Below are 17106 nucleotides of genomic sequence, written 5' to 3'. Positions count from 1 at the left end.
TACTCTCGTAGATCTGTTTAAGGTTCTACGCTTCATTACCATTTTTAACTTTTGAAGCTTGATTTTAAGAGAGACATTGGAGGCATAGAGAATTAGACTTGTATTTGGGACATGGGGTTGCCTTGTGAGACAAGAAAGTAAAAGTCATGAAAGAATAATGAAATGTAATGAAAATAGGCTGCAAAAACCTTAGGTTATCTTAGATGAAAAGCAACATGATATCAAACTACTTTAGATAAGTATTATCTAACGATTAAAGATAACGATTATCAATTAATAAAGATGAATATTATCCTTGTAATACGTCTCTTTCGGCTAAATAGAAATAGAAAGAGAAGTTGACAGCGATTTAATTAGTAAACATATGCATCTAAAAACTCATGATGTTGTTTAACTGTAGACAGACAGATGATTATATAAATTGATAAGTTTTTTAACTACAAAAGTGATATCATGGAAATAAAATGTGACATTATGAAATGCATCCACAACCTGAAGCTATTTTATTGACCCGAGAAAGGGACACTGTCATGTTATGCAAGAGAAACAATTGTCGTGATTGGGGATGGAGCTGGTTTAGAAGCGCAAATACCTGCTTTCGACAAATCTTGTGAGATTATTTGCGTTAAGGAGGTAAAATAATATCAAAGACAACAAAATTTCTATGCCAGGATAATAGTTAAAGGGTCAAGATGATTGAGCGCAAAAGCAACACCTAAACAAGAGAAAACCGGATGAATAGTTGCTAGATTGTTACCGGTAACAATGATGTCATCAACATTAGCCAACATGTACAATAGATTGTCAATATTATTATTATATATATAAAAGAACAACTTCTTAGCTACTGTAAACACTAAAGTCACATGTTGTTGAGTCACAATCCAACTATAGACTCCCACATGGCTTTTGGCTTTTTCATTTGATTGGGACATGTGTATTTGTATGGTAAAAAAGAAAAGCGTTTTTGATTTTAAGTTTATTTTATTGTTGTTTTCTTTTAATTTAATAAATTAGGATAGTGAAGTCTACCTCTACTAATGTACATGGTAAAGATCCTCAATCCAAGGTTGAAAAACAAATTTTTCATTAAATTATTAAAGTGAACCGATGAACTTAATATCATTATGATCTATTAAATTAACTAATATCATTATGATCTAATTTTTAAGAACTTGTTTATGGCAATTAAAATATTTAATTCTGAAATTTAATTCTAAAGCTTCTTAATTTTTGATCTAAAATAAATAAATATATATAAATATAATACAAATCCGATTGTTAGGTTTATTTGTGTAATGATAAATCGATGTTGATATTAATTATTACAAAATTTCTAAAAAAGTTATAATTGAGGTTCATTTATATAAATTTGTGCTATGATGTATTCTATTAGTTTGTTGATTGTTAGCCATGAGGTCTAATAGACATGTCCGATTCAAACGACTTAGTCGCGTAACAGGTTAAAAAAACAGATTTTATACGGGTATTAGTTGTGTTGTAGGTTGATATTCGCTAATTTACACATATTTTAGTCCCCCATTTTATCCCCATTTTATGCGTTTTCGGCCGTAAAACCGTCATGCGGATACTTAATCATGTATACTTTTGTTTACAGGCCTAAAACAACATACCAGACAAGATGATAGTGAAAACGAGGATTTTCCGGGCGAAACGAATGAACTGCGAACATTCTGTGGAAAATTCTGACCTGGGCAAGTTGCACCCCCGTGCGACTGGTGGCACCCCCGTGCGGATGCGACAATAAGGCTCAGCTTGGCGTTGCACCCCCGTGCAACTGGTGGCACCCCCGTGCGGATGCGACAACAAGGCTCAGCTCGGCGTTGCACACCCAGTGCGATCAGGAGTGCAACGAAATCCCGGCAACGCACCCCCGTGCGACTGGTTGCACCCCCGTGCGACTGGTTGCACCCCCATGCGGATTCGATGACCAGCCCCGATCCCGGATATGCACGCCCGTGCCAATTGAAGAACGGCCGTGCGTGTCCGAAGACCAGTCAACGATCTGTGACGTCACGCAGTATGGTGGACCACCACCAATAATTGCTTAAAGTGCACGGTCGTGCAATCGGAGAACGGCCGTGCGACACCGAAAAAGCATATAAACAGAACAGCACCATTTTAGACGTAACTCTGGACATTTTGGGAGCTCTGCAGGCGATTTTGAGGCTCCGAAGGCTGCTGCTTTCACTCGGATTCAAGCCACATTGCCTGGTTTTGCTCATTTACTATCCAGATTCTCATTCTTATGCTTGTTTATGGTTTGGTTTCTCAAATCTCTCCATACTTTTGTTATATTTCAAGCATTTAGACTGATTATTATGTATTAATGTAAGCCTTTGGGCAAAAACACAACAATCCCTTGCTTGATTAGTATGTTAATCTATGTTTGTAATGACATTTTGAAGTGTTTTCTATGATTATCTTTGATGATTAGTTTGCAACCTTGTTATTGATATTGATTTCTTGATTATAAGTAATTGTGTTGGATGATTGGTGCTTGGTTAGGTAAGATAGTTGCAAAATGAAGCTTATTTAATCATGTATTAGTAAACTTTTAATTTGGTTAACTAGTTTAACTTGGTTAAAATGTAGGCACCATGATACTCTAACGGGTTAGTGGTTTAATAAAATGCAATTATTATTAATCAAGAGAGCTTGCCCTCACGGAAGGACTCTAACGGGTTAGATGGTGTTGTTACGAATTCTTGCCATGATTTGTTAGCTTAGTTAGTAGTTTCGGCCAAAATTGCTATCTTGGTGAATTTATGTGTAAGATTTGTAAAATGAACTCGGTTGTGATTTAATCTAGTTTATGCTTGTTTCGGTGGCTGCATTGTGTTTATCGGTGTTGCTTTCCTTGATTAAGTGAGGTTAGAAAACTCCTAACGGATGACTAACTTATTTTTAGGAGATTTTTGTAGACATTTATCAAATCGCACGTTAAAGAACAATTTTAGGTGGTTAAAGTGTGTTTATCGTTTTAACTTTCCGAATGATTGTCATGTTAGGATTCCCGAAAGGGATACTAATTGTCTCGAAATGGAAAATTGACCGAATGCTTCTAAATGCCAAAACTGATTTAGTTGACATGCTGTGGTTGTGTATTAAGCAAGGCTATTTATATATAATGTACTATGTTTTATAAGTTTTTATTTATGCTTACTTTAGTTTAATTAAAACCAATACAACTTATGCTTTTACCGGTAATTTAGTGACAAAGGTCTAGTATTATTTCTCCGCCCATTTCCGTGGATCGATACTTGGTTCTTACCGATACTTTACTACATATATGACGGGGTACACTTGCCCTTTCGTGTGTGTTTTGATGTAAAAGTAATAATCACTTTTATAAATTTAAAACCAATTCGTGTGTAATTTCATTGTAAAAATATGTATAGTCGCGCACGTACCAAGTTTTTGGCGCCGCTGCCGGGGAGTGGCGAGTTTTAGGAACGACCCGAGTCATTGTGTTATCGGTGTATATACTTGTTAATATTTGTGTATACTTTCGTGATTATTTATTCGTTGATTTATTTGTTAATATTTCTTGTTTTTAATTTAATTTATTCGTTTTCATGATTCTTTTGTACACTTGTAAATTTTTATTCTATTTATTTGTTCTAATCCGGATTTATTTATTCATTTATTCGTTGAATTTTCGGCTCTTAAAACTCGTTTTTGCACTAGCCGATTCGATTATTTTCATTGCTTTAATTTTTATAAAAATTTCGGCCCATTTTCGGATTTTTATAAATTTTTCAGCCCATTTAAAATAATATTCTGTTTCTTTTCAGCAAAAAAAAAAAAAAAAAAAAACAGCCTTATTATAATAATATAATATTCTTGTCGAGCAATTTTTCGTGTCCTCAACCCCTGCTCCTGACGCTGCTGAGCCTTCAGACGAACCCGAGCGTGATCTGAGGAGACGTCTTCATTAGAGATCCCGTGCGGTTGCGCTGCAACTCGCAGCAGCTGTGGACGAGCAGGTGGTATCCGCTGAGACAGAGGGCCCAGCCGACGAAGGACACATCATCATGGCTGACGGCAAGAAGTGTGTTTACGAAAAAGCTTCATTCACATTGGACAGGACCATACACAGTAAAAGAGGTATTTCCTTATGGGACTGTTGCAATAGAGAACGCGGACGGTGTTATTTTCAAGGTAAATGGGCATCGGTTGAAGGTTTACGTTGGAGGGCCGATCGAGTCGGCGGTGGAGGTTATCGAGCTCCACACCCCGCATACAGCTTAAGTGTGGGGACATGAGTCTTGCTATCGACTCGCCGACAAAAATTTAGCATGAGTCTTGCTATCGACTCGCCGACAAAAATTTAGCATGAGTCTTGCTATCGACTCGCCGACAAAAATTTAGTTTGGAGTCTTGCTATCGACTCGTCGACAAAAATTTAGCATGAGTCTACGCTACCGACTCGCCGACAAAAATGTAGCAAGAGCGTCAAAAGCGCTTTAGGGGTAGTATCGTCTTTTTATGTGTTTTTCTAGTTTTAGCGTAATTTAGAAGTGTTTGGTAGTTTCCGTTTGTTTGTACAGTTTTTATACGTGCCGAGTGAAGGGTCTACGTGGGAATATTGTTAAAACATGTTGCGGATGGTAAAAATGGCGAAAAATGGCCAAAAAGAGTGCTGAAACTGGTTTCTGCAGCAAACAGACACATCTGCAGATTTGGCATGGCCATGCCATGGGTCGCACGCCCGTGCGATTTCGGGCTGGCCTGCACCTCGAGTCGCACCCCCGTGCATTACCGAGGTCAACGTGCAAGAATGGGTCAACATCGGATCCGCACCCCCGTGCGAAAATCCGCATGACCGTGCGCATGGTCAGGGGCATTTTGTCATTGTTCCATATAAAAGCCCTCATCTGCATCCACTTCTCACATTCGCGAAACCCTACTGCACTCTCGTTCCTGGCCGATTTTTTTTCCCCAAAATCGCACCATTTTTCGCACGGTTTCTCAGATCTTCTCGCACGGTTTGTTTTTTTTCTTGTCGATTTCCTGTTTTTATCGCTTTCTAGGGTTAGATTCTCCGATTTCTTCAAGGCTTTTTAGGGTTCCCTTCATAAACAAATCGAAACCCTAGCCCTTGCAAGAACTTCACAAATCATGAACACCCGGCTGATTTCCTAACCCCCTGTCACTAGAAACTTGAAAAATTTCGAAAAAAAAAATTGACTGTTCTGATTCGGGGTTAAGAATCTGCAGAAAACGGGATCGCACGGTCGTTCTGTACATGGAACGGTCGTGCGTACGCGGGTCGTTCATGATTTTTAACTGTGGTGCCGGATATGCATGGTGATGCGACCAGTCGCACGTCCGTGCAATCCCGTCATGTTCCGATAATCAAGACCGCACCACCACTGATCTTGGTGACGCATTACCATGCGTCCATTCGCACGCCCGTGCGAAACACCCAGATCAGTTTGATAGAATCTTCATAACTGTGTGTTCGGCTGAGCATGAAGCACGAGCAGCTCCAACCACACACACCACCACATTCACCACAGCACCATGATTACCACCAGCATCAGGAGTGGCCAGAGTTTTACCAGCAGTTCCAACAGATGCGAGTTACGCAGGAGCAGCATGGGACTTATATCGACCAGATTAGGACTAGTCAGGACCAGATCAGGGCTAGTCAGGATCAGCTCAGGGCCACTCAGGATCAGCTTAGGCATAACCAGGAGAGTTTGTACCAGGGAGTGAGTGCTGGATTTTCATACTTATTCGGGGAGATGCATCATGCATATCCCGACTACTTTCAGCACCCCCCACAGTTCCCACCGTGGAACCCACCTGGTTAAGGTGATGCGGGCCCGTCCTTCACAAGAGATGATGATGGTGATGACGAGTAGGAGATGGTGGTGTTGTTCGTTGATGGTTTTTATTATTTCAGTACTTTATATTTCGGGTGTTCATTTTGCATAGTATTTCAAACACCCCCGGATTGTATTTTATTTTCAAACATTTTACTTTATGTCTTGTCTTTGTTGGGATTTCTAGTATTTCTATTTATGTACATTATGGTTTTTATGTTTATTCTGTTACTGCTCTGTTTTGGTGTACATGTGACATACTTGCAGATCCGACATATCTTGGACCGGAGCATATGACAGACACAGCTTTGGAAGTCTCGTTTCATCAGATATCATCTTGAGGGGAGTACTATTATCCTTTTTCTCTATATTTCGGTTTCGCATTGGGGACAATGCGAAGTTCAAGTGTGGGGAGATTTGATATTCGCTAATTTACACATATTTTAGTCCCCCATTTTATCCCCATTTTATGCGTTTTCGGCCGTAAAACCGTCATGCGGATACTTAATCATGTATACTTTTGTTTACAGGCCTAAAACAACATACCAGACAAGATGATAGTGAAAACGAGGATTTTCCGGGCGAAACGAATGAACTGCGAACATTCTGTGGAAAATTCTGACCTGGGCAAGTTGCACCCCCGTGCAACTGGTGGCACCCCCGTGCGGATGCAACAATAAGGCTCAGCTTGGCGTTGCACCCCCGTGCAACTGGTGGCACCCCCGTGCGGATGCGACAATAAGGCTCAGCTTGGCGTTGCACTCCCGTGCAACTGTTGGCACCCCCGTGCGGATGCGACAACAAGGCTCAGCTCGGCGTTGCACACCCAGTGCGATCAGGAGTGCAACGAAATCCCGGCAACGCACCCCCGTGCGACTGGTTGCACCCCCGTGCGAATGGTTGCACCCCCATGCGGATTCGATGACCAGCCCCGATCCCGGATATGCACGCCCGTGCACCCCATGGCACGCCCGTGCGAGACCGAAGACCAGTCAACTCTGCTGATGTCATGCAGTATGGTGGACCACCACCAATAATTGCTTAAAGTGCACGGTCGTGCGATCGGAGAACGACCGTGCGACACCGAAAAAGCATAAAAACAGAACAGAACCATTCTATTAGTAACTCTGGACATTTTGGGAGCTCTTCAGGCGATTTTGAGGCTCCGAAGGCTGCTGCTTTCACTCGGATTCAAGCCACATTGCCCGGTTTTGCTCATTTATTATCCAGATTCTCATTCTTATGCTTGTTTATGGTTTGGTTTCTCAAATCTTTCCATTATTTTGTTATGTTTCAAGCATTTAGACTGATTATTATGTATTATTGTAGCCTTTGGGCAAAAACACAACAATCCCTTGCTTGATTTATAGCTATTAGTATGTCAATCTATGTTTGTAATGACATTTTGAAGTGTTTTCTATGATTATCTTTGATGATTAGTTTGCAACCTTGTTATTGATATTGATTTCTTGATTATAAGTAATTGTGTTGGATGATTGGTGCTTGGTTAGGTAAGATAGTTGCAAAATGAAGCTTATTTAATCATGTATTAGTAAACTTTTAATTTGGTTAACTAGTTTAACTCGGTTAAAATGTGGGCACCATGATACTCTAACGGGTTAGTGGTTTAATAAAATGTAATTATTATTAATCAAGAGAGCTTGCCCTCACGGAAGGACTCTAACGGGTTAGATGGTGTTGTTATGAATTCTTGCCATGATTTGTTAGCTTAGTTAGTAGTTTCGGCCAAAATTGCTATCTTGGTGAATTTATGTGCAAGATTTGTAAAATGAACTCGGTTGTGATTTAATCTAGTTTATGCTTGTCTCGGTGGTTGCATTGTGTTTATCGGTGTTGCTTTCCTTGATTAAGTGAGGTTAGAAAACTCCTAACGGATGACTAACTTATTTTTAGGAGATTTTCATAGACATTTATCAATTGCACGTTAAAGAACAATTTTAGGTGGTTAAAGTGTGTTTATCGCTTTAACTTTCCGAATGATTGTCATGTTAGGATTCCCGAAAGGGATACTAATTGTCTCGAAATGGAAAATTGACCGAATGCTTCTAGTGCCAAAACTGACTTAGTTGACATGCTGTGGTTGTGTATTAAGCAAGGCTATTTATATATAATTTATTATGTTTTATAATTATTTATTTATGCTTACTTTAGTTTAATTAAAAACCAAAACAAATTATGTTTTTACCGGTAATTTAGTGACAAAGGTCTAGTATTATTTCTCCGCCCATTTCCGTGGATCGATACTTGGTTCTTACCGATACTTTACTACATATATGACGAGGTACACTTGCCTCTTTCGTGTGTGTTTTGATGTAAAAGTAATAATCACTTTTATAAATTTAAAACCAATTCGTGTGTAATTTCATTGTAAAAATATGTATAGTCGCGCACGTACCAAGTTTTTGGCGCCGCTGCCGGGGAGTACTATTATTATTTTTTTTTCTCTATATTTCGGGTTTCGCATTGGGGACAATGCGAAGTTCAAGTGTAGGGAGGGGGTTAACTTTGTTAACTTTGTTTGTCCTCCAAAAAAAAAAAAAAAAAAAATTCAGAAAATTCAGAAAAATCATTCAAAAATACCTGTATTTTTGTATATATATTAGTAAATAAACCGGTTGGTTGTGTTTTAGAAAGCCTCGGACTTGATAAAAACTCGACAAGAAAAATATTTTTGAAAAAGAAAACCGGAAAGCGTGACAAACAAAGAAAGACTTACATGATAGTTTTCACACTTTTACCCATTCCATCCGTTACGTGAGCATATTTGAGCCTTGATATTGTTATATATTTGTTCATTTCGGATATAGGAGTGAGCCGGATGTTATGTGTAATTTAGAATTTGTCACTAGTATGCTTGTTAAGACCATGAACTTGTGAATTCGTGTAAAAGTGATAGAGGCACTTAGATTACCCCTTTGTTGTAAGCCTTATTCTTTGTGTTGTGCTTCCCGTTCACCTTATATTACCCTTTAGGATTAACCATGTCGAGCCTTCCCGTTTACCTTTGTTTACCCACATTATCGCCCACTTAGCCAAATTTAGCCTTTTTATGTTTTTAAACCCTTTTTAGTGTTGAAACTCGGACAAAATAATCGTTTAACTAGCATTTGTTTCGGTTTATTGTATAGTTATTTATTAAAAAAAAAAAAAAAAAAAAAACACAACCCAGAAAATAAAACACCCTAAAATAGGGTGAAATTGATAGAAATCGAGCAACTTTGAATGCTTAAATGTTAAAATTTCGTTGATAAGCTCGATTGCGCTTTAGTCGCCTTTTTAAGGCGTTTGTATGTATAATTGTATTATGTTCTTGCTAGTTAAACGCTAAAACCGAGTTTTAACCATTTTCGCCACTTTAAATGTCTACATCCATACCCTTCGCCCAAGCCTAACGTTACAACCCGTAAAGACCTCTTGATTTACACTTTTTCACATGTTAGTTGGTGGAGACGAGATCTTATGACAAGCTTATGATATTGCACATTTCATTGACAAGGCATTGAGTGTTTACACGTACACATTTTATGTATGTTTCACAAAGAAAACCGAGTGTGTGTGAACATTGTGAGTTGTGTGAAGATTAGCATGTTAAGTCAATTGAAAGTGAGTCACGACTTTTTGGTTATCTACATATATTTGCATACGCTTGTTTGGTTTGATTCATTTGATGTTGTCTTTCGAAAAACCGGCTAACCATTTGTAGTTCTTTTAATAAATAGTGTGTAAATTATCGTTCTTGTTTGATTCTATCTTTTATTGCATTTTAGTTTAGCTTGCTTGAGGACAAGCAAGGTTCAAGTGTGGGGAGATTTGATATTCGCTAATTTACACATATTTTAGTCCCCCATTTTATCCCCATTTTATGCGTTTTCGGCCGTAAAACCGTCATGCGGATACTTAATCATGTATACTTTTGTTTACAGGCCTAAAACAACATACCAGACAAGATGATAGTGAAAACGAGGATTTTCCGGGCGAAACGAATGAACTGCGAACATTCTGTGGAAAATTCTGACCTGGGCAAGTTGCACCCCCGTGCGACTGGTGGCACCCCCGTGCGGATGCGACAATAAGGCTCAGCTTGGCGTTGCACCCCCGTGCAACTGGTGGCACCCCCGTGCGGATGCGACAACAAGGCTCAGCTCGGCGTTGCACACCCAGTGCGATCAGGAGTGCAACGAAATCCCGGCAACGCACCCCCGTGCGACTGGTTGCACCCCCGTGCGACTGGTTGCACCCCCATGCGGATTCGATGACCAGCCCCGATCCCGGATATGCACGCCCGTGCCAATTGAAGAACGGCCGTGCGTGTCCGAAGACCAGTCAACGATCTGTGACGTCACGCAGTATGGTGGACCACCACCAATAATTGCTTAAAGTGCACGGTCGTGCAATCGGAGAACGGCCGTGCGACACCGAAAAAGCATATAAACAGAACAGCACCATTTTAGACGTAACTCTGGACATTTTGGGAGCTCTGCAGGCGATTTTGAGGCTCCGAAGGCTGCTGCTTTCACTCGGATTCAAGCCACATTGCCTGGTTTTGCTCATTTACTATCCAGATTCTCATTCTTATGCTTGTTTATGGTTTGGTTTCTCAAATCTCTCCATACTTTTGTTATATTTCAAGCATTTAGACTGATTATTATGTATTAATGTAAGCCTTTGGGCAAAAACACAACAATCCCTTGCTTGATTAGTATGTTAATCTATGTTTGTAATGACATTTTGAAGTGTTTTCTATGATTATCTTTGATGATTAGTTTGCAACCTTGTTATTGATATTGATTTCTTGATTATAAGTAATTGTGTTGGATGATTGGTGCTTGGTTAGGTAAGATAGTTGCAAAATGAAGCTTATTTAATCATGTATTAGTAAACTTTTAATTTGGTTAACTAGTTTAACTTGGTTAAAATGTAGGCACCATGATACTCTAACGGGTTAGTGGTTTAATAAAATGCAATTATTATTAATCAAGAGAGCTTGCCCTCACGGAAGGACTCTAACGGGTTAGATGGTGTTGTTACGAATTCTTGCCATGATTTGTTAGCTTAGTTAGTAGTTTCGGCCAAAATTGCTATCTTGGTGAATTTATGTGTAAGATTTGTAAAATGAACTCGGTTGTGATTTAATCTAGTTTATGCTTGTTTCGGTGGCTGCATTGTGTTTATCGGTGTTGCTTTCCTTGATTAAGTGAGGTTAGAAAACTCCTAACGGATGACTAACTTATTTTTAGGAGATTTTTGTAGACATTTATCAAATCGCACGTTAAAGAACAATTTTAGGTGGTTAAAGTGTGTTTATCGTTTTAACTTTCCGAATGATTGTCATGTTAGGATTCCCGAAAGGGATACTAATTGTCTCGAAATGGAAAATTGACCGAATGCTTCTAAATGCCAAAACTGATTTAGTTGACATGCTGTGGTTGTGTATTAAGCAAGGCTATTTATATATAATGTACTATGTTTTATAAGTTTTTATTTATGCTTACTTTAGTTTAATTAAAACCAATACAACTTATGCTTTTACCGGTAATTTAGTGACAAAGGTCTAGTATTATTTCTCCGCCCATTTCCGTGGATCGATACTTGGTTCTTACCGATACTTTACTACATATATGACGGGGTACACTTGCCCTTTCGTGTGTGTTTTGATGTAAAAGTAATAATCACTTTTATAAATTTAAAACCAATTCGTGTGTAATTTCATTGTAAAAATATGTATAGTCGCGCACGTACCATAGGTTGCCAACATGTAAATGCACTACACGCGCTTCTTTGAATGTTGACTTTGACCACCAAACTTTGTAATACGTATTGGTATATAAGTTCAACTTCGTCTACATTTTACATCGCGAGAGTCACTTGGTGTTATAAATTCTGTGTTATGGTTTTACACTTTTTCCTGGTTTTGGTTCAGCCGCTGCAAGACTACAAAATGGTTTTAGCATTCCAGATCATATGATCAGCAACCCATAAGATCTGCAGCAGTATAAAAATCATTCTTGACCAAAACACCCTTTGAAGACTTTGCAGCCCATCCAGACAATCAGCATATAACCTACATGGTCCTATGTAATTTTTTTTATTCTTTCCAATGAACTTTTAATTTTGACATTTAAATAATTTTCTGTTTAATAAATATATAAGCAAAAAAAAAAAAAATAACTTGTATAATCTCATATAATAACTTTATAAGCAAAGTAAGTTTATAATGGAAATAGCTGGTGGATATCCTTTTGTCTGTTTCTCACAAATAATATCATAAGATTTTGATTTTGATTTTGAATGCCCAAGTTTATCCATATATTGATTAATACAGGTGTCAAGTTAGATATAGATAAATATATATCTAAGTGCCCATTCATGAGTTCCAAAAGCCACATAAAGTATATCATCCCTTTAGTTTGATATATATATATGAAGCATGGTTAGTTTTGGACATTCACAGGTATTTTTGGATGATGAAGATGTTACGAAAGTATTGAGTATGCTTCGGAAATTAGAAATATGTTTGCAGTTAGTGAGGTTTGCATATGAGTTTGTAATGGTTTTTATTGCAGAAGCAGTAGATTATGCTCTTCAACAAGCCAACCGATCACAATCGATATATTTCTCTTCAAACCCTTATCCCAACTATTAGACCGTTACCATCATGCGTTTCAGTTTCTATTGAGACTCCATTTGTATTATTAGTTTATGCATTGTGCACAATGTTGAGAATATAATGAATAATTAGTATACAAGTTTTTCTCTTTCTATTACATTTTATCATGAGTTCCATTTTTTCTCTAAACTCAAGTTTAAGGTTCAATGAAGTAAAGAGATGAAGTTGAGGGGCCGATTGTGATTAATCGGAAGTTACTTGCTGGAAAAAAATTACTTTTAAGATTACATTTTTAGCAGACTATGTTTAGCTGTTTACTTGTGCCTCTATTTTTTGTAATTGTGTGTGTGTGTGTGTTTGCAGCGGGATCTTAAGTAACGACACATTCTCAACAAAATATTATTCACCGAATTAAATTTTAACATCCCATGTTGGCAAAAGAACCTTCATGTTAAATTATTACAAACGAAAATGAACATTAGTGTATACTAGAACTAAAACTGGCAAAATCCGAGCATCAAACCTTACGGTATTCCCGTTAGAATAGGCTTCCCTCTTCCCATTGTAAAACCCCTTGTCCCATCTGGCATTCTTGGGCCTTTAGGACTCTTCGTTGGTGATGCTTCCAAATGGGCCGAGCTGCTTGTATGTAGTGACGGTGCAAGAAGCCCACAAGTGCCGTGCGTCGGGGTGCGTGACTTTGATTTACCGCAGCCACGTGCCCATCCTTTCTTTGAATTCTCCTGAATCTGCCAAAATTTAGTAACTCAAGTCCTTATTTTTTTTAGAGTAAAATGCCATTTCCGTCCCTGAGGTTTGGCTAGTTTTGCGTTTGTTTTTTCGCATCTGGATCCAAGAGGTTTGAAATCTTGTCATTTTCATCCAGCTCGTTAATTCCATCCATTTTTCTCCGTTAAGTCAGGGGTATATCCATCTTTTTTGTTAACTTAAAGGGCAGTTTAGTCTTTTTCAGGGTATTTGGTCTTTCTATATCAAGTGAAAAAGACCGAATTGCCCTTTAGGTTAACAAAAAAGACAAAAATACCCCTGAATTAACGGAAAAAATGGATGGAGTTAACGAGTTGGATGAAAATGATAAGATTTCAAACCTTTTGGATCCAAATGCGGAAAAACAAACCTTTGGACGAAAGTCGCAAAACTGGCCAAACCCTAGGGACAAAAATGGCATTTTACTCTTTTTTTTAATCCAAAGTTTCTAGCATTTGAGATGTGGGATATTATTCACTCACATTATTGTCAATAGCTGGTTCTGAAGTTGCACTATTCGGCTGAGAAGACTCTTCTGACCAGTCAAAGTCGTCATCCTCGTCAAGCAGGCCGTCAAAGTCCGATTTCCTAGTCTTTAGAACAGACTTTGGCTGGATGTTTGAATCACAAAAGTTGCATAAACGTTAAAAAATCGATTATAATAATTTTTACAGATGACAGACTCAACGGTTTGGGTTGAAACGGGCCCTTTTTAGTAGAGTATGGGTTGTCCTTTTTGTCCTTTGTATCGGTAATTAGTGTGATGATGATAAAACAGGAAGTTATATACTTATACGCGTTAGAATAATACTTGGTGCGAACCCATTAGACCCGTTACGTTTTCTTTATTCGACTTGTTTGGAGTATAAATGTACACAATAGTTACATACTGAACGTCGAATCAGCAACCTAACACGGAAACCTTTTCTCCAATTCCTTTCATCATTTAATTTGTCAACCTGTATGATGTCATCAAGATGTTGAAGAAGATTCATGAAACAAAACCAATACTTCAACTCAAAAATTTAGGGCTGGCATAACGGGTCAACCCGATCTATTAAGACACGAACACGATACGACACGAACCCGAAACATGTAAACACGACACGAAATCTTATCGTGTCAGATTTTCTAAACACGAACACGAACCTGTTAATAAACAGGTTACACGAAACGACCTGTTAAGACACGAAAAAAAATTACCAACGTATCATACGACCTGTTTAAGACACGAACACGACCTGTTTAAGACACGAACACGACCTCTTTAAGACGTGAACACGACCTGTTTAAGACGTGAACACGACCGAATTGGGGAAGCTGTGAACTGAATTGGGAATGGTGGTGTTTGTGAGAGAGATTTAAAAATTAAGGTTTGGATTGTGGAAAAAGAATCGCGTGTGTTTGTGTATAATTCATCCTAGGTCCCACGACTGGTGACCCATGTCCACACCCACATATAATATATTTTTAATTTTTAATTATTAACACGTACTTAACGAGTCTTAACAGGTTAACGGGTTTTAACCTATTTAGACACAAAACCTGTTAAGGTCAAACACGAAACATGATAACTTCGTGTAGGTTCGTGTCGTGTTATCGTGTTCGTGTAAGAATTGCCAGCCCTACAAAAATTTCGAAAACCATAAAATCATACCGCTTTCTCTGCTACTTCAGCAGTTTCATACTCCACAAGAGCATGTAGCTACAAAACAAAACAATAAAACCATAAAAACATAAAACGCAACATTAAATAACATAACTCGCGAACCAAAGAACAAAACATCGAGTTCATACCTTATTACTAAAAACATAACCCCCTTTCGCGTGCGATGAATTCGGCTCTTGGGGTTGTGGATGGCATATACGAATGGCTTTAACACTGGTCAACAATTTTATACATAATCAATCACTGTGTGAATCGATCAGTTCAAGTTTTCAAAAATGTAAAAAGTTTTAAACTTTACCTTCCGACAACACTAAAGATCTTCTCAAGATTTTGATGCGAATGATCTTCCGGAAGATTCTCACCAACAACAGTGCGTGACTACATCACGAAATTAAACGAAACAAATTACGGTTCTGGAAACTACCAAACATCCAACAAGTATACATCTACCTGCAGCTCTTCTTTATCTTTCTCTGTGAACGGGTGTTTACGCCTGACCTTTTTCCCGTCATTGCTAACAACCTACATATGCATAGTTAGACCTTGGGACCATGAAAAACAAGTTCTTGGAAACCTAACGGGTCAAAAAACGAACCAACTTTGAAGAGGATCGGAGAGCTTGGGCAAGCAGATTGTTGTTAGTGATGCAGGATTTGATTTTCTTCATCGATGCAATAACAGATATAGGAACTGTAACATTATGCAATCTATAAGATAATTCATATTGAAATTAAAAAAAAAAAAAAAACTGTAAATTGTAACGATCTAATGTGATATAACCATAGCCTTCTGGATCCTTGCTGATGTGTTTCACCAGTGACTCGTTCGCAAGCAAGCTCAAGCCACTGAACTGATATTCCACCTGCTCGTTCATCATCATAAACAAAAACCATATCATAATTTAAAAAAAAATTATAATTGAAAAACAAAAAAAAAAATAACATTCACAACATTAGATAAATCAAACTCACTCAAACCAAAACAAACCAAAGGGACCTGTTTGATAATTTTCTGCTGAAGATCTTGAGTGAGGACATTCTTCGAACAGTTGGTGAGCATAACATTCGGGCTGGCAAAAACATGCATTTGCTGATCTTGATCACCAGCAGCAGCATAAATCCAATCACCTGACCCACTTCCATCGTTCCCACCCATACCCATGTAACCAAAACACGGGTAAAAGTAACCCGAAACCGGAGACTGGGGTGTACGCGAACTGGGCACAAATTCGGGTGCTTGTGCATTGAATTTAAAAGATGAAATTTCCCTCTTTTCATCCCTCTTTGTGGTCTCCTTGTTGGGTTTTTCCTGCAAATGATCATCTGGGTGTGCCTGTGCCATTGTTGGTTTATTATTTTTTTTTTAATTTTTTTGGATTTTTGAAGGGTTTTTTTTTCTTTATGAAGGGGAAAACTAATCTAATGAATGAGTACTCCCTGTTATGAAATTATGAATCTTGATTGTTGGAGGGGGAACAAGAAATGTGAAAATGTTTTGGAGGGTGAAGATGTGTTGGCGCGAAAAAGTTGGCATGGATTTCTGAAATTGGGTAACGGTAATTTGACATACGATCCACATTTGGCGCCTAAAAAGAGATTCTGTTATAACATCCACCACCTGTTTCTTGATTGTGCATTTTAAGTTATGTGTTTAGGCTTGAGGTTTTAATTTTATAAATACAAAGGCTCAAAAAATGTATAAAGACTTCTAAAAAAACCTATTACAAAAAAAAAAAAAAAAAAAAAACATAAACACCCATCACCACTCAAAAACCTAAACCTCACCCCCTCCCCATCACCCACCATTTTTTTTTTGTCGAGAGGGGGGGGGGTTATGTTTTTTGGTGAGGTATAGTTTTTTTTTTTTTTTTGTGCGGGGGGGGGGGGGGGTGTTAGGCTTTTGGGTGGTGGTGGGGTGGGGTGGGTGTTTAGGTTTTGGGTGGTGGTCTAGTGGGTTTAGGTTTTAGGTTATTGGACACTTGTCACTCTATAAATCCTTCTTACACTTTTTACAATTAGGAGTCTTTGTAAAATAACTTAACCCTTATTTTTAGAGTAAGAGTAAATTACAAGTTTTGTCCTTTATGTTGACACCAAATTGTAGGCGTTGTCCTTTAGTGCAAAAGTTTACGAGTTTTGTCCTTAACGTTTCAAAATCCCGCACGTTATGTCCTCTAGGCTAAACAC

General features: G+C 38.2%; 1 protein-coding gene across 1 annotated transcript; it reads right to left on the bottom strand.

Annotated features, from left to right (window-relative positions):
• Window positions 1-12853: 12853 nt before the first annotated feature.
• LOC110885771 (la-related protein 6C) lies at window positions 12854-16537 on the bottom strand. Its single transcript, XM_022133479.2, has 10 exons — window positions 15917-16537; window positions 15701-15782; window positions 15516-15610; window positions 15371-15442; window positions 15219-15298; window positions 15049-15133; window positions 14909-14956; window positions 14142-14210; window positions 13734-13862; window positions 12854-13232 (listed from the first exon to the last, which is right to left on the bottom strand). The coding sequence occupies exons 1-10, from the start codon at window positions 16259-16261 to the stop codon at window positions 13008-13010; spliced, it is 1230 nt and encodes a 409-aa protein (XP_021989171.1). The 5' UTR covers window positions 16262-16537; the 3' UTR covers window positions 12854-13007.
• Between the last annotated feature and the right edge of the window lie 569 nt (window positions 16538-17106).

This window comes from Helianthus annuus, chromosome 10 (genome assembly GCF_002127325.2).
Source record: "Helianthus annuus cultivar XRQ/B chromosome 10, HanXRQr2.0-SUNRISE, whole genome shotgun sequence".
NCBI classification, from domain to species: Eukaryota; Viridiplantae; Streptophyta; class Magnoliopsida; order Asterales; family Asteraceae; genus Helianthus; species Helianthus annuus.
This window is presented reverse-complemented; position numbering and strand designations above follow the sequence as displayed.